The sequence below is a fragment of the Varanus komodoensis genome, unplaced genomic scaffold, assembly GCF_004798865.1.
Source record: "Varanus komodoensis strain SLA01 unplaced genomic scaffold, ASM479886v1 scaffold38, whole genome shotgun sequence".
Classification (NCBI taxonomy): domain Eukaryota; kingdom Metazoa; phylum Chordata; class Lepidosauria; order Squamata; family Varanidae; genus Varanus; species Varanus komodoensis.
In genome coordinates this window covers 8,860,509-8,884,984 of record NW_025335909.1, presented here as the reverse complement: position 1 = coordinate 8,884,984, position 24,476 = coordinate 8,860,509, and the positions used below count along the sequence as shown (strand labels likewise).

The following is a 24,476-nucleotide window of genomic DNA, read 5'->3' as shown; positions in this document are numbered from 1 at the left end:
CCGCTCGGGGCGGGAGTGGCGCGCGCCGGGGCCGCGGGCGCCGCGCTTCCCCGCCTGGCACCCGGGCGGGGCGTGGGGTCTCCCCGCGGCTTCAAACCGCCGCCCGAGAAAACGCTTCTCCGGCGCACCTTGTGCCGAAAGGGCCCCGAACGTCCGTGCGCGGACACGGCCGGGCGCCGCGAGCCTTTGGCACCCGGGTCGCCGACCGGCTCTCCCTGCTTGGCTTGCAGCCCGGAGGCCGCGCCCCGGAAGGCGGCGGGCACCCCCAAGATCTACACCAGGACCGGAGACCAAGGTAGCCTGCGGAGCCGCGCCGGTGGCCCGTGCAGCCGGCTCGCCCCCCGCCCCCGCCCCCCTGGCCTGGCTGGGGAATGCTGGGACGTGTAGTCCAGTGCATCTTGGGAGCTGCTCCCAGGACAGGTCTCTCACAGGAGCATTGAAATGGGCAGCTCCTGCCATGTCCAAAGGCAAAAATCAAACTGTCCTCCTTGGACGGGCGTAAAAACAGCAGCTGTTCTGGTCCCCGCTCAGCCATGGCGCCAACTGGGTGACTCTGGGCCAGTCACAGACTCTCAGCCCAGCCCACCTCACAGGGTTGTTGTTGTGGGGATAAGATGGAGGAGGAGATGTAAGCTGCCTTGAGCCCTTTGTAGGAAAAAGGCAGGATATAAATCAATAAATTAATAAATGCAGTACTGCTCACCGGAAAAGGGAGGAACGGCTTTCGCGATGAGGTCGCGCCGCTGTGTTTTGAAGGGGCTCAGAGGGCAGCGCCTTGTCCCCAGATTGTTAAGGAGCGTCTTAAAGCACGCCGAAGCATTCGTATACTTTTGACCTCAATGGGGAGCCCCGGGACGCATGGTGTGAGGCCTGCAAGTTCTCCAGCCCCTTCAGCCACCCTGGACCCCTCCGTGGCATTGCCTTGCTCTCCCGAGGGGTCGGGCCCTCCTTTGGGGCGCTGGCTTTCAGGCAGTGAGGGGTTTCCGTGTCTGGGCTGAGCGGTTCCATCTTTTCCCTGATTACTGTTGTCTTGCCTGGTTTTAAAGGCTTTTCCAGCACATTCACGGGGGAAAGAAGGCCCAAAGACGACCTGATCTTCGAAGCCCTGGGGACGCTGGATGAACTGAGCTCAGCCATAGGGTAACCGACAGAGCGCTTGCTGAAATTCGCTTCTGGGTGGGCGCAGTTGGCAGGCCGCCTGTCCTCGTGACGGTCCTTGAGGGCCGAGAGTCAGCAAGGAAGCCCTTGCATAACCGGCAAGGCGGCGCCACGCCGGGTGGCAGTGGGAACCTGCCAGGCCCGGAAGGGAAGGCCCAGTGCCAGTCGCAGTCATGACTCAGAACCGCGCATCCAGCCTCTGGCCGAGAAAGCGGAGCGGCCCGTGCCCGGCCCTACAGCTCTGCCCACGTGCAGCTGCAGCTTCTTGGGACACCCGGCTCCACACGCAGCAGGGTGGCCCAGTTTGGCAAGGCGTGGGTGGAGGTGCCTTCCCTGCAGCGAAATTCCCTCCCAGGAGAGGCAGCTGGATCCCCCGACTGCCTTTTAAAAGGCTGGAAGCCTTTGTTTTCCTTGGCTTTTAACTGAAAGACAAACTTCTTATTGCAGAAGACTTAGATTTTAACTGGCTTATTTGTATTTTAAAACTGCCTGAATTTAGATGGCTTTATGCATTTTACTATTTTATGATTGCAAGCCAGCTTTGGAAGAGTAAGATATTGAAAGGTTGCTAAGCGAGATTATGTATCGCTTTGCCCTTCGTGCATCCAATCTGCCCCTGGGCTGGGCCTTCATCAGGCTGGGTGGCTGATGGCAGATTGTGTCCGAAGCCCCAGGATGTGTTGGACTGTGGCCCCCGTACTGCGTCCACCAGCAGAGTGCTCTCTTGCCAGGCCAGTGGAGCTCCTTGCGTTTGCCTGCTTCTCTGCACACCCCAGTCTATGTTTTTCTATATTTCAAATGAAGGTCTTCCAGGAGACCAACGTCACTAACAAAGGAACATATTCTCAACCACACGTTTTGGGTTTTTGGGGGACTGTCCCACTGGCTTCAAACTAGCTTAAATGTCTTGCGTATCACCGGAGGTAAATCTCTCACGTGGGTAGAGCTGAAGTTTCCTACATCCTAGGATTCAATCCTTTCTCTTCTGGTCCAGGTTAAGTGCTGAATTCGGGAGAGAACATGGCCATTCGTTTGTGGAAGAACTTCACAAGGTGAGAAAGAACTCTTACGTGTTCGCTGATGCACAAACCAGATTCACACCAGAAAGGTTCACATGGCCCAGTTCCTGGGTCCTAATTTTGGCCCGCTAAGAGAAGCCCAACAAGGGAGGAAAACAGACATGATACTGCGTCCACCATCTGGGAAACAGTTTACTAATGCAAGTTCTGCTGGGGAAACCCATCTTTCTCCACCTCTCAAAAATGCTACAAAGGATGCTAAGAAGATGGCTTGTTTCAGGGCTCCAGGGTGGTTTATAAACCTGGTTTGGATGCAGCAACAGTCCATGCCCAGTGAGGGCAATTGGGCCAATGAGCCGGCTCACAGTTGGCACACGCGGGGAGGGAAAATAATCCCCTGTGGGTTTGTTTTTACTCCAGCAGGTGTGGGAGCTTGCCCAGTATCTATTTCACCAGCCGTCTTTGAGGAAGATGATTTCTTGGGCTCCGAATCTGTGTTGCAATTGTGCTCTGTCTCTTCTCCGTAGGTCCAGTGCGTGCTGCAAGACGCCGGCTCCAATGTGGCGACTCCCATCTCCTCAGCCAGGGAGTCACATTTGAGTAACTAGAAAATAGTGCTTTGAAACTTCCTTTTTCAAAAAGATAAGCCTAGCACTTTGTGAGATGCTTGCCCTGCTATTGCTTCCTGGTGTAGATCAAGGAAGTGCAGCCAAGCCCGGATTATTACTTTTGTCGTGGGTTGTTGATACACTGCAGCTGCTGCTCACGTTTCCGCCTGGAATCTCAAGGTGGGGCTCCCAGGGAGCCGAGCCCGGCATCAGCCACGGCACCCAGGCACGTGCCGGCGCTCCACCTCTTTTGTGGCTGCTCCGTGGGCTGGAGGAAACACTTCGTGCAGGGCCAGGGGTGCTTGAGGCATTCCAGGGCCAAGTGGATCCAAGGCCACCTCGATTTCAGCAGGGTTGCGGCTGCATTTTGTGCCTCAGCTCTCTTTTGGGCCTGGAAGCAAGTAGGAAAGTGAGGAGTGGAAAACCCGCAGGGTGGCTGCTTCCCTCAGCCCATTTTCTCCTTCTCTGCAGAGCGGACGTCATTTAGCAACAAGCCCATAGAGGAGCTGGAATCATGGATCGACGGCTACTCAGATCGGCTTCCGCCGCTCACTGCTTTCATCCTGCCCGTGGGTATTGGGCACTTTTTGCATGCCGAGAGGCAGCGTCTCCGGCGCCCAAGAGTCAAAGCCGCCCGTCCCTGCTTAGCAGCGAGCAAAGGGCAGTGGTGCCAGATTGGGCCCAAGGCCTCACCAAAGCTGCTGCTCCTCAGGGATGCTGGAACTGGGAGCCCTGCCGCGAGCAGCGGGCTGGACTTCCAGCCCCCCTCCAGCTCTGCTCTGCTCTGCTGTGACTCAGTTCTGTGATCGCTGAGGGAGGGTCTTTCCTGCTCAGAGGCAGAGCCCCCGTTTTGCATGCAGAAGGCCGCGGCCCCCGCCATCTCAAGCTCGCAACGGAGCAGGTGGTGGAACAGCTGCTTGAGAGCTGCTCCCAGACTAATTGTGGGAGGGGCAGGACAGTAGCTTGACCTGGCACAAGAGGGCTTCATGTTGCCGGCCGTTGATCCCGGGCCGGTAGCCCAAATCCGCTCCGCCAGAGTTCCCAACAGGCGCTCCTTTTCTATGCAGCCCCCCGTTTTTTCTGGCTGCCCCACTTTCCAGGTGACTGGAAAGCTTCCCCTTTGGCTCGACAATTGTCCAGATGAGCCCAGATATGCTGGTGGGGGGGAGGGGTTGGCTCTGCTCATCGTAAAAATGCAGCCCCCCCCCCCCCCAAGAGTCTCCTGCTGCAGAGCTCAGCCCTGGGGCTGAGAGAGCTTCGCCCATTGGCGCTCTTGTTGTTCCAGTCCGGCGGCAAGAGCAGCGCTGCGCTCCACCTCTCCAGAGCCGTCTGCCGCAGAGCCGAGAGGCGGTAAGTGACAAGCGCCGTGAAGCTCCGAGAAATCCCGCTGGCCCTCTGCGAGCTGCCACAGCTGCCAGGCTCACGCGCCGGCCGCAAATGAGACATCAACGTCCGGATAACAGCCTCTTTGCGGGGCCTGTGTGAGAAGACGCGGCTGGCAGCTGCTCTCGGCCGATTTGCCCCTTTCAAGCCAGCATCGCCCGGATCACGGCGGACTGGACTTTGGAGTCTGTCGCCTGAGAAGGCTCTGCTCCAGGGGTCGGCCTCCCGAGTCCTTTCCAAAGCGGGATCTGAGATCAGAAACGGTCACGTTCAGAGGATAATGCCCCGGCTGAATGCGCTTTCTGAAGCACGTGCGGCAGATTGAGAACGCAGAACGTGATGTGCTTGGCAGAGGACAAGTTTGGGGCGCGCGCTCGCATTGTGGGGGACCCCGAGGGTGGCTGCTGCTTCTGGTGACACTGAATTCTGTTTGCCTCTCTGTAGTGTTGTTCCTTTGGTGAAAACGGGAGACGTGGATGCCAATGTAGCCAAGTATTTGAACAGGTAACCTGAAGATTCTCACGGACCGGGGCAGGCTCCCCCTCGCCTGGAAATCGTTCTTCGGCTGAGCCAGTGGAGAAATGGGGCGGGGCGGGGCGGGAGTAAGACATGAGGGCAAGGAGGCACTTAGCAAGAGGAGGAAGCGGACCCAAGGGGCTCTTCCTGCAGGCATCAAGCAGCTTCTGTCTAACTTGTCAGTCGCTCGCTGGGGAAGGACTGTCACATTTGCGCACAGACGCTGCCGGCTTCCGTCTGCGGCACCGGCGACGTGAGAAACGGGTCTTGGCAGCAGCTGATGAGGCAGCAGCCTGCAAGCCACCTGAGAGGAGCGAGCAGATTATGGGCTCGGCTTGATGGCCGCATCCTGTGTCTGCTGGGGAGCAGGGTCAGGCCGCTCTTGTCAAGGAGGATGTCCCGGAGGCTCCCCTGGAGCCTGGCTCTCCTTTGGGCGGCTGCTGCTAGCCCCAAGGGTTTCAAAGCGGCGGGAGGGGTCAGGAAAGTCGCAGAGGAGGCCGCGAGTCGCAGTGGTACAGCTCAGCTGCCGGGGAACGTGAGCGAGAGCCTGGGTTTTGCCCGTGGGCCTTCCAGGAGAGCAACCAGCGTGCCGGACGAGAAAGGCTTTGGATCCGGCCCAGCCTGGCTTCTCCCAGCTGCACTGGACTCTAGTGCCCGACGTTCCCCAGCCAGAACGTGAGAACACCTCCGCCCCGCTGCACCCTCGCCTGGGAACAGGCGGGGGGCCGCATTCCTCCCGCAGGTCCTGGGGCCCCCCACCTCTTTACCGTTCCCTTATGGCCAAACCACCCGCCTCTTTCCCCTTGCTCCAGGCTGAGCGATTACCTGTTTGTATTGGCCCGCTACGCCACAAAAGGAGAAGGGAAGGAGGAGAAAATCTACAGGAGGAGGGAGCTGTGAGACGAAGCAGCTTTGGGGGCAAGACGGGGGAGCCGTTCCATGGAGCCGGCGCAGGGTGGGCGAGACCAAACCGAACAACGCGCTGCAGCCGGAGGGACGGGCTGCTCCTGCAAGCTGCCCATGCCCACCAGTCCGGGCCCTTGCCCACTCCCCATCCAACTCCAGCCGACTCAGAGCATTTGCAGAGCTTGATCCTGGGACCCGGATCGCTGGAGGGGCCAGTCAGGGCGGGAGAAAACGCAGGCGCCATTCTGGCCCCTCCGCAGAGCCCTGATTAGCAAGACATCGCCTCTGTGCGCCTGGTTGCTGCCGGCCTTCGGCTGTGTGAGTGCAGTCAGACTGACATGCCTGCCCGGCTGGTCCTTGCACCCGCCTAAATTCCAGCTACGGGTGGAGCAAACCCACATCTCCCCGGCGCAGACTTTGTCCCTAGAGCCTCTGCCTTGGAGATCCGACAGCAGAGAAATGGGGCCCTGGCAAGATCACGGAACTGGATGCCTTGGGAATTCCGCCTCTCCCGCCCGGGTGCCTCTCCCTCTCTCGCAATTGCTGGGCTAGACACAATTTGACCACAACACTTCCAAACTACAAAAAATGTTCAGAGCAACCGGTTTGTCAGGAGAGCATCTGCTGCGGAGCTCCCCCCGCCCCTCTCTTCCAGAGAAGTCCCTGTCGAAGAACGGGTGAAAGGCAGGGTGGAAGGAAGGAAGGAAGACTGCCCTGCATTCAGCCAATCTGTCGCCTTTATTTCCTACATTCCTGAATTCGCAACATGGAGGAAGAGCCGTAACTCTAAATTGCCAAGATACAGAAGGGGCGGAATTCCGTGTTCGTCTCCCGCGGCTGCCTCCCCGCGCAAGCAAGGCCCGGGCCGGGGGAGGCGGAGGAGGGCGGCTTTGCAGCTCCCTACCTGATGGACGCGCTGCAGGGCCCAGTTCGCCTCATCTAACTGGGAGAGGAGACCGCCGTTAAGCCCCGGCCCGGCCAAGCCAGCTCCAGCTCAACATACCGATGACCGAGGCCGCTGCACGTCTGCTCGGTGCCCTCAGAAATGTACTGGGCTACCACACCCAGCATCCCCGTGCCTGGGTGAGGTAGTCCAACACAGAAGGACAGCAGCTTTTTGCGCTCCTCGGGCGCTCTCCCTGCCCCTGCCCCATTTCTTGGGCATCCCACAATCCAGTGCGGTATTGCCAAATTCCTCAAGAGAACTCTGGGCATGCCACCTCAGAGAGGCATCCTCCTGCAACTTTGACAGTGAAATCAAGAAGAAAAGACTGGGGGGCAGAGACGGATATTTGGCTAAGAGAGTCATGCTCATCTGGGCACAGCCCTTCGCTAGAATCTTTTTCAGGAACAACAACAACTATTTGACATCTCGGAATTAGGGGTCAACTATGGGAGAATTCTCGGGTCAGACAGCATTAGGCTAGACCTCTGAAAAATGAGAGGACTAAAACTAGCAAATAAAACACGTTTGAAAACCTCAATCCACTGTTTGCTTTTAGTCACAGTGACCCCATCCTTCGCTGCTGCTGCCACCCATTTCACAAAATTCACAAAGGAAAAGGAAGCGCCTCCTGGCAGGAGCCCCACCATCACCCGGAGCCATGGGGAACACGCGCGGATCGCAAGAGCAGTGCGCACCAGCTTGGCACCGCCTTGCAGAAACGAAAAAGAAAAACTAGAACGGGTGTCGCCCACCATTCTTGCGCTTCCGGTTCCAGAAAGCAGCCCCCACGCCGGAGGGGCAAAAGGGAGTGCGAGCCAAGGCCATGCATCCGACAAAAGTCCGTGTGGGTGTGGATTTCCCACACCAAGGAGAGCTGGGAGAAACAGCACCTCCAACTGGCGCTTCTCCCTTGCAGGGGACTCCTGGCTCGGCGGGGGGGGGGGGGGGGACACAGACGTGCATGGAAGCTCCGAGGCCTGTACATGCGCACGGGCTGCCTCAGCCGAGACGCCTCCAGGAGCTGCGCTGCATCTGGTCTGCGCTCCCGGTGCTGGTCTCCTGGCTGACACTTAAAACGGGTTCAGCGTAAGGGGGTCCCTGAGAGGGCAGAGCGGGGGCCGCCTGGGGCGATCTGTGGTCGGCCATGGATTTGCAGGCGTTGGGACTGGGTGGCCGGGGGAGACCACCAGGGGAGACCACCAGGGGACTCCGGTGGCCTTTCCTCCCTCTGCCGTGCCCACAGCTGGCGGGTCCCTGGTGCGAGGCCGTGGCGTCCTGCACGGGGCCGTGCGCGCAGGAGACACGGAGGGGCAGGACCGTGCCGGATCCCACGTGGGTTCTGTGGCAGCCGAGATGCGCTTGGGGAGCGGGGAGTTGGGATGTGACGTTGCCGGCCAGTCACGGCCCCCTGAATGAAGCCTCCCAGCTGGGCGCCCACCCCGTGGCTGAAGCTCCTTCCACCCGCAGCCGGCATGGCCAAAGGGAGCGTCAGTCCAGCCAGGGGGTGGGCGCCCAGTTGGGGAAAGCTGCTTCGTGCTGTCCGGGAGCTGGCAAGCTGCAGCCCCTCCCCCAGAAAGCTGGAAGGCCCCTGTGGGGGGAGGGCCAGGCATCCCAGGGACCCTGCAGAGCCAGGCCTGGCCAGCAGGGAGCCCCGGGAAGGGCCGGCCCGCCTCAGGCCCGAGCCCACCAGAACGTGCCAGCTGCCACACCTCGAGTGCGCTCCACGGCCAGAAGCCGACCCCAGAGAGCCCGGCCAGCAGGGGCGGCTGTGCCCCAGCTCCGAGAGGACGGCAGCAGAGGGCAAGAGCCGGTCGGTCAGGGCGGGGGAATGGCTGAGAGCAGGAACGCAAAGGCCCGGAAACGCTCCTGGGAGGAGAGGCAGCGGTGCTCCCAGCAAGCCCGTCTTCGGCTACCTTTCCATGCCTTCGGCCCGCCGGCACCTGGACCTCTCCGATCGGGTCCCGCGCACGCCCAGGCCCAACCCCGTCTCCGAAGGCCAGCGACGCCTTGCTTGGCAGGGACACAGGCAGAGGGGGAGCAAGGTAGCCCGAGCGTGAGGGAAGGGCCACCGAGGACCAGGATCACTCCACCTTCCGAACCCACCCGGAAACCAGCTGGCCGCTCAGCCGGGCAGGGCCCGCAGCAACCCCGCTGCCCCTCGCCGAGGGTCGCTCCCCAGACCGCACTCCACGTCCGGCAGGCCAGCTGCTTTCCGTGCGTGAGAGCCAGGCGGCGCCCGAGGCAGCCCCTCCGTGGGGCGCTTCGCCGGGCCCGGGAGAGTCCTGTCTCCAGCCCCGGAGACCACCAGGCCCCGCCACGTCCTTCCTCTGCCGAGCCCCACAGAGAGCCCACCTGCCTTGGCCGGCCAGGACCGCCCCCTGGCGCCAGAGGAGGGCCGGGGCTACGAGAGCTCGAAGCCCGTGTTCATGCTGATGGCGTAGCGCAGCTTCTCGCGCAGGACGGCTTTTTTGCTGTAGTTGGGCAGCTTCAGGAGGTTGAAGCAGGTCGAGGAGGTGGGCAGGCGCCCGCCCGGCTCCTTCTTCCGGATGGTGAAGAAGCCCCTCAGCACGCTGCCCAGCGTGTCCCCCGTGTCCTGGGAAGAGAGCCGCCGGGGCGTCAGAAGCGAGGTGCTCGCCCCGCGTGGCCCGGCCAAAGCACGGAGCCCCCACAGCCCCCCGGAGCCCGGCCACCACGGCCGCGAGGGTCCAGTTTCCCTCCGGCACGACCGAGTCGGCAAGCGAGGCGCCCCGGGACACGCAGGGCACCTCCGCCAGGCACGCACCTGGTCGTCGGACACCTCCACGCAGCGGATGGAGAAGGGAGGCTTCAGGTAGGCAAAGCCCAGGAGCGGCGGCCGCGAGCAGCTGGTGACGAACTGCAAGGGACGGCGGAAACCGAGAGGGGTGCTGCTGAGCGGCCGCTGCCGCGCCTTCCGGCCAGGGGCTCTGGCCTCCCCACCCAGCAGGCGGGGGGGCAGCAGGGCCGGGAGACGGAGCCGGCTCCCCCCCTTCACAAGCACACCGTCTCGCGGCCGCATCTGCACGCAGGGGGTCTCCAGGCAGCCACTGGCAGCGCAGCTGAAAGGATCGGGCCCAAGGAGTAGGAGCAGCCGCAGGACCCAGGTTTACTGCGTCCAAACAGGCCGGGATCGCTAGCCGGCTTTAAAACCGTGGCTTGTTGTCAGTCAGGGAGCCTGCCCTGCTGAGGCCCAGGAAAGTGCAGAGAGCGGGGCAGGGAAGTCGCACGGCGCTCCCCCCACGCACAGCAGCCTGGGCAGCATCAACCCGACCGCGGGCGCCAGCGCACGGCGCGGCCACAGCCCTCCGCTGAGCCATCGTGCGCCGCCTGAAGTGACCGCGGGGGCAGAGGAGGTCGCCTGCGGAGCGAGGCCAGAGTCCGCCACGCTCCGTGCGTCTCCGGAGCGCAGGGCACGAGGGCCTGGCCAGAGGCGGCAGCGCACTGGCTATGCGCACCCCGCGCGCACGCTAACCTTGAGGAACATGGCCCGCTCGTCGGGGCTGAAGTCGTTGGCAAGGATGTCCCAGAGCCACACGATGACCCTGTGGCTGCCGTGAAAGCCGCCGTAATACACGGTGTGTTTCCTGGAAGGGGCAGAGGGGGCCGGTGCTCAGGGGGCCCGGCGTGGCCCAGCCCCCCACGAGGCAGCCGCCCGCGTGCCCCCTGGGGGATCCCGCCCAACGAGCGCGGCGGCTCCGCGGAGGCGGCTGCACCACCGCACGGCGGAGCGCCCCAGGGGCGCCGGAAAGGGCGGCCCAGACGCGGGGGGCGCCGAGGGGGCAGGGCCTGCGGGGGGCACCAGCTCTCACTTCAGGTCCTCCAAGTCGATCTCGGCGTTGTCGCCGGAGATCAGCCGCTGCAGCTCCGGGGCCGAGAAGACGCGGATCCACTCGGGGCGGATGATGGAGCGGAAGCCGCCGATGAGGGCCGCCGTCTGGCTCTTGATCTGGGTGTGCATGCGGAAGTGGGCCATCAGGTGGATGTAGCTGATCCTGCGGGGAAAGGGCCGTCAGCAGCCCCGCAGGCACACGCCCGGCCCACCGGAGGCAGGCGTCGAGGGGGCCGGCGCCCGGCCCCAGAGCAGGCCGGCGGCATCGTGGGCTGGAGGGGCCGCAGCAGGAGCGGGTCCCCCCCCGGCCGAAGCGGCCACCCGGGCAGTGGCCTCTGCCCACTCCTCTTGAACTGCCCCCCACCCCCCAAATAAGCCATCCTGGAAAGCGGGAGGCGTGTCCAGAGGACTTCGCGGGCCTCAGAAAACGCTGCCAGCCGGCAGCCATCCACGGACGCCTCTCCGGGGCAGGGCTTTGGCACCTGCCCCACAAACCCGTCTTTTCAGCCACGTCTCCACCCAGACAGTGGTTGTGGGGGAAAGGGGGCAGGAACTTTCTAGTGAAACTCAGCAGGGCATTTCTCAGCACAGGAGAAAGCAAAGCTGGCATTCTACAGAAGTCGAGGCGCATGCCCGGCTGTGACAGGAAGTCCCTCCCTCAACCCCCGAGACAAGCCAAGCGCCCTAAAAGCCGCCTCAGGTCGCTTTTCTACTGAGAGCTGGGCGCCAATTTGAAGCAAAGCCCCAGAAGGCCCAGCGGCATCCGGCGCGTCAGGCGCCGGGTGCAAAATCGGCCTTTGACGGACTTCCTGACGTGCGGGCTGTGCCAGTGCCAAATTCCTGCAGCCTTCCTCAGGCGGAAGCGGCTCGACACGTCCAGCGGGTCAGCAGGTAGGAAGGCTGGGAAAAGGCCCACACGCAGCGGCCAGAGAGGGGCCAGAAGGCGGGGGGCGGGGGGGCTGCAGCCGAAGGGAGCTCACTTGTTTTCATTGGTCACCGGGATGGTCTTCCCTCCTGGGACGAGTTCATGGCAGACCAGCTGGGGAGAAAGGGGAGGACGGGGGCCTGAGAATGCAAGGCGGGCTGGCGTGCGGGACCCCCCACCCCCGCATTCCGCGCAGGCAGCGGCCAGGAGCAACCCACTAGCCGGAGGGGTGCTGCTCCAGCCAAGCCCCTGGGCACGCAGAGAGCGAGGCTCCCCCTCAGCCAGGGCTCGGGGAGCAGGCGGGGAGCCCTACCTGGCCCATGACGTCCTCGTCGTAGGAGAGCGTCAGGCCCAGGTCACTGATATCTCCGTCGTAGCGCTACGGGAGAGAAAGAGGACGGGGCAGCGAGAGGCACGTGCTCAGCCCGGCTCTGGTTATGGCAGCCTTCGCCAGCCGGGGTGTGGGCTTCAGCTCCCATCAGCCCCAGACAAGCTGGCAAGCGCCCTGAGGCCCCCTCAGAAGGCTCGGTTCCACTGCAGGCGCAAGACCCTCCTGGGAGAATCTGACCGTAGGTCTTGCGTTCAGCTTCTGCCATAGCGGATCAGGAGCTTTCAAGCCTCGCCCAGCTATTTCTGCCGTGGCCGCAAGCATCAGCCGTGCCCTTTCAGCCCCGGCTGTGCCGCCAGCGGGGCGGGTGCGGCAGAAGATGGACCTGCACTGCCCGGTGCGTCTCGGGATGGTCTGCCATGGATCCACCAGCTCCATTCTGTTCTGGCAGCCAAAACAAGTCCCTGGACTCTGAATCTTTCTCACGCTTCACAAATGCCTTTTGCAACTCATCTAAGAAGCAGAGCTGCAAGCTTCTGCCCACTCCAAATCTACGCCATATACTCATAGGGACTAGAAGCTTGATTCAAAAGCATGAAATGACTCCCCACTCTCAAGATGCTGTATCTTTCACTGACTATTGAATGAGGTGCATCACAATTGCAAGGAATGAAGGGAAGATGTGGCTGCCATGAACCCCTGCAGAGCGGGACGCTGCCCGGCATCCCGATAGATTCACAGCAGGGTTTGACTCCCTCGGACGTGTGGAGCAAGAGCCAAGCTCGGCTCCATTCGTTTCCCAAAAACTCAGGCCTCGCTCTTTGTAATGTGCAAAACGCGAAGTCAAGAGTCTCCCTCCGTGACGCGTTGGGGACTCGCCGTGATGGGCTTTCGCACCCTTGTCGGCACGCGGGAAGGTTCCACCGGGTCGGGGTTTCATTAGGAAAAGTGAGCGAGCGAGCTCCTGGCGGGAGACACTTCCCAGCTGCCCTGGCTAGAGGAGCCCCCCCACGCCCCCCCCCGCACACGCCGGGACAGGCGACCAGCGAACCTTGATGGAGGTCAGGTTTTTATAGAACTCGGAGTCCAGGGAGGGGAGTTCGTCCACGGAGCTGTAGAAGACGCTGTGGTGATGCCCGAGCAGCTGGCTCAGGAAGAACGTCGCGAAGGGAACATCCACGACGATTCCCTGGGAAGCGCGAGGGAGCAAACGGGTGAGGGAGAATCCCTGCCCGCCCCAAGACGAGCAAGCTGCCGCCGGAGGCGATGGGCTGGGGGGCCCGGCTCCCTCGGCGCGCACGTGCAGGGCCCACCACGCTGGGGCAGCTGCCCGGTGCGGCTGGCAGCCGCTGTGCTACAGGACGTGGGTGGCCAGAGCGCGGATCGCCAGAAGGGTGGGGCTGCAGCTGCCGGCGGTACCGACCATCGGCCGGGCTGGCCGGGACGTGTGGGGGCTGCAGCCCAGACCGCCCGGCAGCCAGCCTTGCACCCGCGCCGGCCCAAAGCCGTGGAATCCGCCCTACCTCGTAAACGGCTTTCCCGAGCATCTTCCCAACAAACTCGAAGAGCTGGAGGTGGTTCTCGTGGATGTCCGACGTGGGGGACGGGTACAGCCTCTCGTCGCCGCTGGTGGTCTACGCGAGATGCGGCAGGGAGAGGTGAGGGTGAGGGCCCGGGGTGCCTGCAGCCGCAGGAGGCGGACAGAGCAGGGACTCCGGTGGAGGGGCGCGTACCTTGAAGAGGTTGAGGGCGGGGTCAAAGACCTTCTTGATGATCTCCTCCAGGAACTCCTTGAAGACGCCGTCCTGGTCGATGCCGGCCTCGTCCACCCCCAGGTCGTTCACGAACTTCACCCGGATGACGCCCTTCATGGCCGTCTGGGTCTGCCGGCGCAGCTGTTCGTAGCCGTCCTGTGGCGGGAGCAGAGCGGAAGCGGCCCCAAGGCCAGCCAGGGGTGGGGAGGAGGGGGGGAGAGAAACAGGACGGCTCCAGGGCAGAACTTGCTTGCACTCCACTGGGTGTGCCTCGATCGCAAGCCCCAGCGCAGCCTCGCAGGGTCGGCTCTGGCAAGCAGGAAACTCCCCCAGAGGACCAGCGAAACACGCTCGGGAAAGGCCACAGCGGGGCGGCCGGCTTTGCGGCCAGAGCCCTCATGCTCCGTCCCAGCCGCACCTCCCGCCGAAGGGTCTCGGGAATGGAGGCACCCTTCCCTGCCCAAGTCCTGGAGGCCTGCCGGGAAAGGGGGTGAGGCCCGCGGGGGACACCGGGGCCGGATCTGCACGCCGGGCTCTGGGTCCCGTCTTGGGGCCCCGGCACCGCTCGGAGGGACGCCCTGCTCACAGACCTCCAGCATGCGCGACCGGCGGATGGTGATGTGGGTGACGTGCGGCGAGGCGGAGCTGGTCTCCACCAGCCCAAGCTTCTCCTTCTCCTTGGTCACCATGTTCCGGAAGAGGAGGACCCGCTGCCTTGCCGAGGGGGAGAGGCCTCTGAGCAACGCCGGCCGAGCGCCGGCCTCCCCCGAAAGTCGCGTCCACCCCAGAATCCCTTCCCCGGGGGCGAAGCTGACCGGAAACTCACTCCCGCAGGGGGCTGAACTGGCTTCCCCCCGGCCCGTTATCAGCTCGGATCACCAGATTATGGGCTGCCTCCTTGAACTGGAGTATATATGAGTGTATATTTTGAACGCAAGAAGAAAACACAATTTGGGGTAGGACTTGAGAGTGATGCCTACAATTTAAAAAAAATCTTTCTATTTATACATGGCCTTTGCACAAATACGAGCAAGGCAGCGAGTGACAAGAAGATAAGGCACGAAGGCACAGAGCGAAAAAGCCATATTCCTCCATGAGAGCCACATTCGAACCCGCGTTCGCAACGGTGGCCAGATTGAAGAAATGGCTTCCCGGAAGCTGAGAGAGCAGGGACTGGTCTTCTCATCAGCTTGGCTCGCGAGCCATGGGGATGCTTTCAACTACAACACCCAGCGTCCCCATCTACTGGCACGGCTGGCTGGCTGGCTGGGGCTCGGGGAGCTGAAGTCCAGGGCAGCTGGAGGGCATGAGGCTGAGGAGGGCTGGACCACGTGCCCCTGGAAACGCGCGCTCGGCCCTGCGGGCCACCCGCCCCGGCCTGCCCGGGCCGCCCCACTCACGTTCTTGTGGGGGATGACGTGGGGCATGTACTGCAGCACCAGCTGGGCCCGCTTCCGGTCCTTGTCGAGCTCCTGGAAGAGCACGCTCGGCTTGAGGTCCCTGGGGGGAGAGGCGTGCGGTGGCAGGGGGCTCTGGAGGGCAGGCCGGCTCGGCCTCAGTCCCCGGGTGCAAAGCACGGGGCTGCAAGGCCCAAGGCCACCCGGAGCGCCAGCCGGGGCCCCCGCGGGACGGCTCGGGGAGCCCAGGACGCGCACGGCCGTGTCTGGGGAACAAACCCCGGGGGGGGGGGCCGCCTTGAGGGCCGCGCGCCGGAGGAAGCGGCTCACTTGCGCAGCCAGTGGTCGTCGGGGGCGAAGCGCCGGCGGCAGTCGCGCTCGTACAGGACCATCAGCCAGCCGTGGACGGAGTGGAAGAGCTCCAGGGTCTCCCCCTTGGCGTTTTCTGTGAGCGAGGCAGGAGAGGAGGGAGGACGCACGACGCTCGGGGAGGAAGCCTCCACCGAGCGCCCACCTGCCCGCCCCGCGAGCCAAACCGCTGCCGGAGGAAGAGCCGGGCGCAGAGCCTGGCCGAGGCAGAAGGGCTCACCCACGATCCCGTCCCAGATCATCTTGAACACGAAGGAGTTCAGGAAGGACGAGATGGTGACGAGCTCCTCCAGCTTGAACGAGACCTGCTCTTCGTAGACTTCGATGTCGTCGAGGATCCTGGGCCGGGGGAGAAAAAGGCCAGCTCGCCCTTCGCGAGGGTCTCCCGGGGCCGCGGCAGCCCTCCTCCCCGCTCCCGGGGGCCCAATCCTGCCCCGGCACATCCTCCGCTGGCAGGCTTGGCACGAGCGCCCTGGAGAGACCCGGGGCCCGCCCTGGAGCAGAGGGCCAGCAGTCCCGGGGACGCTCCTTGCCGTTACGGCCCCCTCCCCGGGAGCTGCCAATGGGAGCGCACAAAGCCCGGTCCCCGCAGCCCGAGGCCGTCCTGCGCTTCCCCCGACACGCCTGGGACCCCCGCAGCGCCCCCGCACGCCAGCGGCTCACGTGATCAGGTGGCGGGAGCAGTCGCAGAAGAGCATCAGCATGGCCAGCAGCGGCTTGGACTCCTCGGTGTCGTGGTTCAGGCACTCCAGGAAGAGCTTCAGCCCGCCCTGGGGGCCCAGCTCGCAGATGAAGGCCCACAGCTTGGGCAGGAGGTCATCCAGGTGGGTCAGGCCTGCCAAGAAGCAGCGTGGGGGGGGAGTCCGGGCGCGAGGCTGCCGGCTGCGCCTCGGCCCCGGCCCTGCAGCCCCCACAGGCCAAACCGGCCCTCCGCCCTGCCCTGGCCAGCGCCCATGGGCCTCGCCCTCTGCCCCCCAGGCTTCCACCCCCGCCAACCAACCGGTGAGGATCTGCAGGCGGATCTGCGTCAGGGTGGTGAGCGCCACCTGGTACAGGACGCAGACGCCGCAGACCTTCTGCACCTCGGCCGAGTCGACCCGCTTGCCGCCCACGGGCTTCAGGATGTTGCGGACGGAGGCGGACTTCTGAAAGGCTCGCTTGAAAAGACCTGCCGGGGCAACGGGGGCAGGTCAGATCGACAGCTCCTGGGAGAGAAAGGGCCCCGGCCACCCCCCCCCTTCCCCCCGGGGGGGGGCGCCCCCTTTGGGCGGGGGGGGGGGGGGGGGCGAGGTGCCTGCACTGCCGCACACTCACTCTTCACGGGCAGGCTGCTCTGCGGAGAGGCCGGCGGCCCCAGGGGGCGTGGGGCCTCGGGGTTCTCCAGAAGCTTCTTGCTGAGGACGTCGCTGAAGAAGATGCGGATCAGGCGGATGCCCCACAGGTGCTGCAGCTGCTTGGTGAGGAGGGGCATCGACTCGTTCAAGCTGGGCGGGGGAGAGGCACGGGGCGGGGTGGGCGGGTCAGCACTGCGCCAGGCGAGAGGCGGCTGATGCTTCCCGGGGCGCCTCGCAGGAGGCGGGTGGGTGGCCCCAACGGCTATTCAGGGCTTTCGGGCAGGGAAGGGTCCCCTACCAAAGGCGCAGCGCCAGAGGACAGCTGGGGGCGGGGAGCCCGTGGGGCATCGTGGTGCCCAAGCGCTGGCTGCCCTAGAGCGCCCCCCCCCCCGCAGGAGTGCAGCTCTGCTGGCAAGCTGCCGCCTCGTCCCCGGCCAGGCCGCTGGGCCCCCGGTGCGGGGAGCTGGTTTGGAAGGAGCCCACGAGCCTGCCCCCCGGCCCCTCCTGCGTATGAGGCATGGGCCAGAGCCCCCCGCCCCCCCAGCGCTCACCCATAATCCACCGTCTGGGAGAACCAGCCGAGCGCGGGGTGCCAGTGCGTGAGGTTGGACTTCTTCTGGGAGACGTAGCGCTGGCAGTACGAGAGCATCTGGGTGAGCACCCGCACGAAGCGCGCCGTCTCCTCCGCCAGCACCTTGTCGTGCAGGGAGCCCAGGTGGATGAGGTTGCCTGGAAAAGGGCAGCGCCTCAGCAGCAGCGGCCGCGGGCAGGGCGGCCCCGGGGGAGCAGGCGCTTCAGCTCCCCGGGCCCGAGGCCTCCTCGCCCTGCGCGACGGCCGGCAAAGGGCCACGGGGTGGAGCCGGTGCCCGGAAGCGGGGCCTCGAGCCCCTCCTCTGCACCGCCACACGCCGACGCCACAGGGGGCTCACTCCCTCCTCCAGAAAACACGGCGGAGCCTCAGCCCGGGTCTTCGATTCACACGGGAAAAGCACTGGAAGGGAAGCGCCGAGTGCTGCCCACCCCGAGAAAACCGAAGGACGCTTGGGCTCTGTTTAAACCCAGGCCACTGACACCGTTTCTCCAATCCTGCGCCCACCACTCTGAATCTCTGTGACTCAGCGGAACTAAGAGGGCTAGAAACTTGACTGAAAGAATTTACATTTCCAAAAAAACCTGTCTTTTACGGCCATGTTCTGCGGGCATTGCGGTATGTGGGGTTTGCTTTATTCTACTCGTTTATTGAAACCACCCAAGACGCTTGTAGGGGACTGGATAGAACAGCTTTTAACAGACAGACAGTACTGCAGAAAAAGTCATGTCTTTTGGCATCAGACTCTCCCCCCCGCCCCCCACACGCTATGTAGCTGCCTGCCTTTACTTGATACCCATGGCTGGGGGAATGGCTGGGGGGGGGGGTCACACTCACCCAGAAGGCAAAGCGTGTGGCTTCCTTCCAAACACACACAGACGTCTCTGCACTGCTCTTCATGGCTCAAGAACAAGATAAACTTGCGCAGGAGGTCATGCGCTTCTATCACGGCTAGGCGCTGAAAGGAAAGCGGGATCTTTTTTAGCTGCCTAATTTATAAATATGCATACCCTCCCTCGTCAGGCAAGCTCCCAGCCAGCCATGCAGGCTGCAGGACACTGGGAGTTGTAGTCCAAGACCTCTGGAGGGCGCTTGAGCCAGGGGAGCAGCGCTCCACCAGGGCCGCCGCGCGGTCGTGTGCCTGGCGGAATCGGCTACCTCGGGAGTAAGCGTAGCCAGATGCGTCGCGAGAGCAGGAACAGACATGATGTGGATCAGGAAGGACCGCAAGAGATTGTCAGAGAACTGAGCCGCGACGACGGGGCTGGGGAGAGAAGATGCACAAGGGACAAGGGAAGGAAGCGAGTCAGGGCGTGTGGTTTCTGCCACACAGAAGAAGGAGGGGCAGCTACTCTCATCCAACCGAGGGGCCGCTTCTGGACAGCCTCCCAGGGCACGCGTGAGCTTCCCAGAGAGAGGGGACACGTCGCAGCCGAACGCAGCAGGCCGAGCCCACCTCTCCCCAGACCTGCTTCCCCGCCTCAGGTGCGCCGCTTTCCCCGTGGAACTCACCGCAGTGCAAGAGAAAAGGCGGCGGTTAGGGTGCCTTTGGAGAAGGAAGGTCTGGATCTCGCCAGGCCATTGGTCAGCAAAATCTGGAAAGGAAGCATCCGCAAGCTGGCGGGGCGGACGAGGCACTCGCGGAGGCAGAGAGGAGGGCCCGCAAAGGCCCCTCTGGAACAGCCTGCCCGCCTGCCCCGAGGGCCCGGGACAGCCCGTGCTTTTGCAAGCCCCGCTGCAGCCACGCTGCAGGTGGCGCGATAACCCCAACGAGGGCTCAGTACGGACTCAGGCAACAGAACGACTTAAGAGTTTGAATATGGGCCGAGCGTGAAGCAAGGGCTGTTGCTGAGCCATGGACTGCGTTGTCGGAACCCAGCTGCCCCGTGCAACCCCTGAAGAGAACCCTCGGGTTTGCAGCTGGGTTGCGGACTGTGGGTTGTGCCCCACGGTGTGCTCTCCCGGAGCGATTCGGTCAACACGGGAGCCCCCTCTTCAGCAGCGACCCACCGGCTGAACCGGCACTGCGGGGCCCTCCGGCTGCCCGAGCCCCTGTGAACCGTCTCCCCCACTCCCCTCGGGAAAGGCCGGCCAGCGGGAGAAACGTGCTGAAAAGGCAAACGGCGGCAGCGCCAGGCCAAACCCCGCCGCTCTCAAGACAAGCCGTCGGCAAGCCTTGTATTTACATCCCCTCACAGGTGAACAACGACATTGACGACTGGCCCTGAGCACGAGGCACTGAGAGCAACGCGAAGGCGAGCAGGGGCCAACCTGGAGCACGGAATAGAATCCCTTCTGGTTGAGGTGTCCCATGATGTTCGCACAGATGTGGCTCATCGCGGGCCGCAGCGCTTCTCCTGCAAAAGGAACCCTGCTGAAAAGCACGCCCGACTCCAACGCCCCGGTGGCAGGGCGGGCATCCTGGCTCGCCCAGGGACGTGGGCCACTTTATATTGTGATTTATATTTTGATTTATATCCTGCCTTTTTCCTACAAAGGGCTCAAGGCAGCTTACATCATTCTCCTCCTCCATCTTATCCCCACCACAACAACCCTGTGAGGCAAGTTGGGCTGAGAGTCTGTGACTGGCCCAAAGTCCCCCAGTTGGCTCCATGGCTGAGCAGGGACTAGAACCCAGATCCTCTGAGTCCCAGTCCCAGGCTCTTCACCACTACGCCACACTGGCTCTATACACCACACTGGCTCTTACAAGCCAGGAGTTGAGCAATTCTTTTGACCAACTTCCAGTGGCTGGGGAAAACGGGTAGAGAACTTTTTAAATGCTCACATCGTTGATGTTTTGATAGGCATCGTGCAACAATAAAGCATTGTACTGCTACAACAATGCCATTCTTTTAAAAACAATACATGGATTAAAAATAATCCGAGGCAAACAAACTGCCAGCATGAAAGGAGCCAGAGACGATCGGGCCTGTTACTTCGACTGTGGCAGCTGAGTTAAGGCTTGCCCTTCTGCCTTCGAAGGCAGCCGGATACGGTTCGATTCTGGGCAAGAGAGAGATGCTGAGCTGCAGCGAGGCGACGGGAATGCTCTTGGTGCCTGACAAACTGCCAAGCCTTTATAGCACAGCTATTCCGAACCTGGTACCGTCCCGATGAGTTGGACTACAACTCCCAGCACCCACCAGTCAGTGGAACTGCAGCCCAAAACACGTGCAGGGGGCAGGTCAGGCAAGGCTGGCCCACCCAATATCTGGATCAGGCGGCCTTGGCATTTCGCGGGGTCACAGGACCCGGCTGCCCGGGGCCCGGAGGGCAGAGCAGGCACTCCCACCCACCTTTCCCACGCAGGATTTTCCACGTAGACGTGTCTGTGAAAGTCACCAGCATCGTGAGGTGCAAATTCACCAGCTTTGAATCTTGCAGGATGTCCGGCTGGCAAGAGAACCAGAGACACACGTGGGAGGCGCCCGCCCGGCTGCAGGCTGCCCGACCCACGCAGGCAGCAGCCCGGCGCCCGGCCCTACCTTGAGCAGCTTCAGAAACTCACAGCTCAGCCACAGCACAGCCTTCACCTGCTTGATCCACAGCAGCATCAGCTCCTTGGAAAGGGCCAGCGACACGTACCACACCTGCGGGCCGGGGGACGGGAGAAAACCGCCCGGGCGAGTTGGCAGGAGGCAGGGGCGCTGGCCTTCAGGCCTGTGGGCCAAAGCCAGCCCATCCGGCATCCCAGAACAGCCCCCGCCCCCCCCAAAGGCCCCCTGCCTTTCCCCCAGCCCCCAGCCACCCTTCTCCTACAGGATCCCCCCCCCCCACACACACACACATTCTTCTAGCTGTTGATCGTGTGCTGGTTTCCCAATTTTCCCTAATTTTCTGCCCTTCTGGAGGACTGGAATTCTTCTCCTGAGGTTTGATTACTGGCATCGAAAGTCGTAAGATAATGCACGTGGGCATATTTGGTGTTTCCCAGCCTGCCTCATGTCCCTGGGCTGCCCAACTTGGAACTCAGCCCCAGGAGCTTCTCAGCGCGACATACGCACCTCCGTGTGCGCGCGCACCCCCTCCCCACCACACGCCCGCAGGAGACGGTGCTGTGGAGGTGGCCAGTGGTGCAGATGATGCGCAAGTATTCTGCACCTCTCCTCCCGGGGCCAGATCAGCGACTATCGCAGGACCGCCCAAGCCCAGTTTCCTTCGCGAGCCCGTGCGAAGTGCGCCGCTTACCTTGGGATCGTTCTCCGCGTCCATGCTGGCGAGGATACAGCGGCACAACTTTTCAAATCTCTGCAGCAATTTGGGCGGGGGAAAAGAGAGGAGTCTGAGCTGGAATGGTCACAACTTCGTCGACCTGCCCCAGGCGCCCCTGCAGCCACCCGGTGTCCCCCGCCCAGCCCCGCCACTGACTGATTCCTGCACTTCCTGATCTGGGAACGCCTCCAAAGCGGGAAGCCCAGAGCAGCAGCTCCTTCAGGGACAGAGGGCAGCCACCCCCGGAGAAAAGCTCACTCACTTTACACGTCAGTAGCTCTCTCAATCACCCCAAAGACAAAAAAGCACAGCAGAGACCCCCAACACCACTACAGCAGGAAAGCAGGCGGGTCCCAGGCAGCAGGGGTGGATACAGAAGCACAGCCATAGCCCTCCCTGAAGGAAGGGGTTTGCAGGTCTCCATGCGTGTCCCGAAACCCGAGCAGTCCCCCTGCAGAACCCAGGCGTGCTTTTTGGGAATGCTGTGCGCGTGGGCAAGCCAGGGCCCGCAGCCTCTCTCGACTCTGCTCAGGGCCACTGTGCTCAGCCTGCATTGCAAGGACGCCCCCTCCCCACCCCCTGCCTGGAACCCCCAGCTTGATGCTGCCAGTGCGGCCGCCACCTCCACAAACACGGGGAACCGGCAAGGCGCACAAGAACGGCCGCGGCCACCCCGCCCCTGCACAAAACAAGCGTACCTCTTTGTCTTCCTGCATCCGAAAAACAAAGAGCAGCTTCCGGGCGGTTCTGAAGATGGAGAGGGCTGTCCTTTTAACAGGGCCAGGCCCACCGGCATCAAAAAAGTCGTCCACTTCTTTCCTGTGGCACAGGAAGGAAAATCAGGAAGTCTAGGCAAGAGGTGCAGAGCGACAAAGGAGAGGCTGCTGGACGCAGGTGAGGCCACCATGCCTCCTTCCCGGGTCCCTCATTTCTGAAGGAGAAGATGGAGGAGGAGGAGGAGGAGCTGCAAGCGGTCTCTGCCTCCGTGGGAGAGATGCCAGCCCAGAGAGGGTGGCCGACGTTCTCCGCCTTGCTCTGCAGGGCGGTACAATGAGGCACTGGCCAAGGTCCCACGGTGGGCAAAGGGCCCGTCCGTGGCCCAACCGCACTGCTGTCCTGTTCGCTCAGAGGAAGCAGGCCAGCTTCAGGGCCAGCGCAAGCGCCGGCAGTGGAAAGGGCTTCAGCCCCACAAGGCCAGCAACTCCCAAGGAGGCACACACGGCTGTCCCGCACACCTGATCTCCCGCTGGAGCCGGCAGCGGCACAGAAACCGCCGGACGAGGGCCTGGATCTGCACGGCGGCTCGCTCGCGCTCCTTCAACCCTCGGCGCTCCTCTCGGGCCTGGCGTGCTTTGTCAAGGAACTGAGCCTTGGATATCTGGGTTGCGCTGAACATGCTCGTGGCAGGCGATTGTCTGTAGAAGGGGATGAAGGGCCGAAGTAGAAATGTGTTTCTTCTTATTGTTACCCTTCCGCCATTTGCTTGGTGGAAGGGTGAAGAAGAAATCAAAGCACTGGTGCTGCCTCCCTCAGAAATGTAGACCAAAGAAAGTGCACGCATTGTAGTTATGAGTTTTATATACTGCTTTAAAGCCAATGAAATACCCCAGTGGCAAACAACACAAACAACAGCAGCAGCACAACATTAAAATCTTAGCATGAATGTATACTAACAAAACTGAGCTCGGTCGGAGAAGACTTGCTTAAATAGGAATGTCTTTTGCAGGCACTAATGGCGATGCTGTTGCCCGACATCCACAGGTAGGGAGCTCCCCAGAGGCACTCTGCTCCATGTGGACCAGAGGACTGCCAGGAGGCCTCACCTGACGACCTCAGTGACCGGACAGGTCTCAGCTCTCCTGTTCCCAAGTTATATAGGGTTACACTCATATACCCTAACAACGAATAATAAAATATACCCTAGCGGCAAACCTTTAACCTAGCCCAGTAGCTGCTAGACTGCAAGTGCCATTCCCATGCTGAAAAGAGACAAGTCCTACTCACTGCTGGTTTACTGCTTTCTATACTGGCTGCAGCACCTAGGACTAATCCCAGAGGCAGCCTGAAACAGAGCACAATTCTTAGAACAGGAGCGTTGCGGGTGGGGGGATAAGGCCACTGGGGCCCATCTCTACAAAAGAGCGGCAAGCAGCCCAGCATTTGTCACTTAAGGCAGGTATGCCAGACTCACCCAGAGGTTGCACTTTTTGCAGCAAAGGTGCCCAGCAGGGATCACCTGTGGACAAGCATGGTGCGCGCTCACGCCAAACGGTGCCCTCCTCAGAGGCCTTCCTTTGCTGCTGCAGAGAGCGCCACATTCATTCCAGACACCTTAAGGTCACACTCCTCAGGGGCTGCTTTTCTCAGCTGCATATCATCCCAGAGACAGACCGAGCAAGCATGTCAGAAGGGAGAGATTTCAGAAATACAAGGTCTCGCATGAACGACGGCAAACCCAGACATTTGGACCACAAGCACATCAGAGAGGCAGACAAATACGCGTATTTTTATGCTTAAGCTTGTGAACAACGCTGCATGAACTCAGCAGCACAGACTGGGCCAAGAGAGCGACTGACCCAGTAAGGGCAGCCCCTCCAGCCGCACAGCACCAGCTATCTGGACACCCGTCGGAGCAGCCGTGCCCCACAGGCGCTGCCGAGCCCCACTGACTCCAGCCCCCATCATTCCCAGCCAGCCCGTCCACTAGCTGAGGCTTGCAAGGGAACCTGCAGCCCAGCCCGCCCGGGGGTCCCGGGCTGGAAACGGCCGGGATGGGCGCGGGCTCCGGTTCGAATGCCACCTTCTCGGCCAACGCGCCGGGAGGGCACCGGCAACAGCCTCCGCCTCCCACGGGGTGTGTGGGGGTGGCGTGGCTCGCTGTCCTACCTTGCAGGGCCGTCGTGGCGCTCCAGCAGAGCGGGCGGCGGCGGTGTGGAGCCTTCGACCGCGCCGGGGAGCCGCCAGGCGCCCTCGGAGCGCTGCCCGACCGCGGCGCGCCGCCCCCGAGCTGCCTCCCCCTCGGAGCACCCAGGACCATAGAGCCGAGACAAACACCGCCGCTTCCGGACTGTCGGAGGCAACCCGCATTGCCCCGGAAGCCTCCCTCGCGGCCTTCTCTATGGCCGCAGCGCGGAGGAACGCGGAGGCTCTTCGGCCCTAGAGCGGCACACCACGTGCACTTC

The 24,476-nt window shown here is 62.7% G+C and overlaps 3 protein-coding genes across 6 annotated transcripts in view; 1 reads left to right on the top strand and 2 right to left on the bottom strand.

Annotated features, from left to right (window-relative positions):
* MVK (mevalonate kinase) overlaps positions 1 to 3,263 on the bottom strand; it is a 10,410-nt gene extending 7,147 nt beyond the window's left edge. For both annotated transcript variants that reach the window (XM_044440449.1, XM_044440450.1), the window contains exon 1: positions 704 to 3,263. The gene's annotated coding sequence lies outside the window, so the exon portion shown is untranslated. The remainder of the gene's footprint in view (positions 1 to 703) is intronic.
* MMAB (metabolism of cobalamin associated B) lies at positions 79 to 5,718 on the top strand (the record flags this gene model as incomplete). The annotated part of the gene is made up of 8 exons (XM_044440959.1): positions 79 to 295; positions 1,047 to 1,140; positions 2,153 to 2,210; positions 2,705 to 2,777; positions 3,257 to 3,354; positions 4,071 to 4,135; positions 4,613 to 4,672; positions 5,497 to 5,718. Coding segments are annotated over 8 exons (753 nt in total), but the record flags the coding sequence as incomplete, so codon positions are not given.
* Positions 5,719 to 6,309: 591 nt separating this feature from the next.
* UBE3B (ubiquitin protein ligase E3B) lies at positions 6,310 to 24,311 on the bottom strand. 3 transcript variants are annotated; one of them, XM_044440424.1, is made up of 28 exons: positions 24,181 to 24,311; positions 23,486 to 23,661; positions 22,530 to 22,709; positions 21,993 to 22,113; positions 21,271 to 21,330; positions 20,568 to 20,672; positions 20,379 to 20,475; positions 19,351 to 19,436; positions 18,592 to 18,674; positions 18,238 to 18,343; positions 17,917 to 18,037; positions 17,042 to 17,219; positions 16,471 to 16,640; positions 16,157 to 16,324; positions 15,820 to 15,991; positions 15,377 to 15,495; positions 15,118 to 15,232; positions 14,791 to 14,890; positions 13,981 to 14,100; positions 13,370 to 13,546; positions 13,160 to 13,270; positions 12,688 to 12,825; positions 11,622 to 11,687; positions 11,364 to 11,422; positions 10,364 to 10,546; positions 10,027 to 10,138; positions 9,319 to 9,411; positions 6,310 to 9,129 (listed from the first exon to the last, which is right to left on the bottom strand). In XM_044440424.1, the coding sequence occupies exons 3-28, from the start codon at positions 22,688 to 22,690 to the stop codon at positions 8,938 to 8,940; spliced, it is 3,213 nt and encodes a 1,070-aa protein (XP_044296359.1). In that variant the 5' UTR covers positions 22,691 to 22,709; positions 23,486 to 23,661; positions 24,181 to 24,311; the 3' UTR covers positions 6,310 to 8,937. The 3 variants fall into 3 exon arrangements, with proteins under 3 accessions (XP_044296359.1, XP_044296360.1, XP_044296361.1); XM_044440425.1 differs by lacking the exon at positions 23,486 to 23,661 and having other exon boundaries at positions 24,181 to 24,248; XM_044440426.1 differs by lacking the exons at positions 21,271 to 21,330; positions 21,993 to 22,113; positions 22,530 to 22,709; positions 23,486 to 23,661; positions 24,181 to 24,311 and having other exon boundaries at positions 20,591 to 20,650.
* Between the last annotated feature and the right edge of the window lie 165 nt (positions 24,312 to 24,476).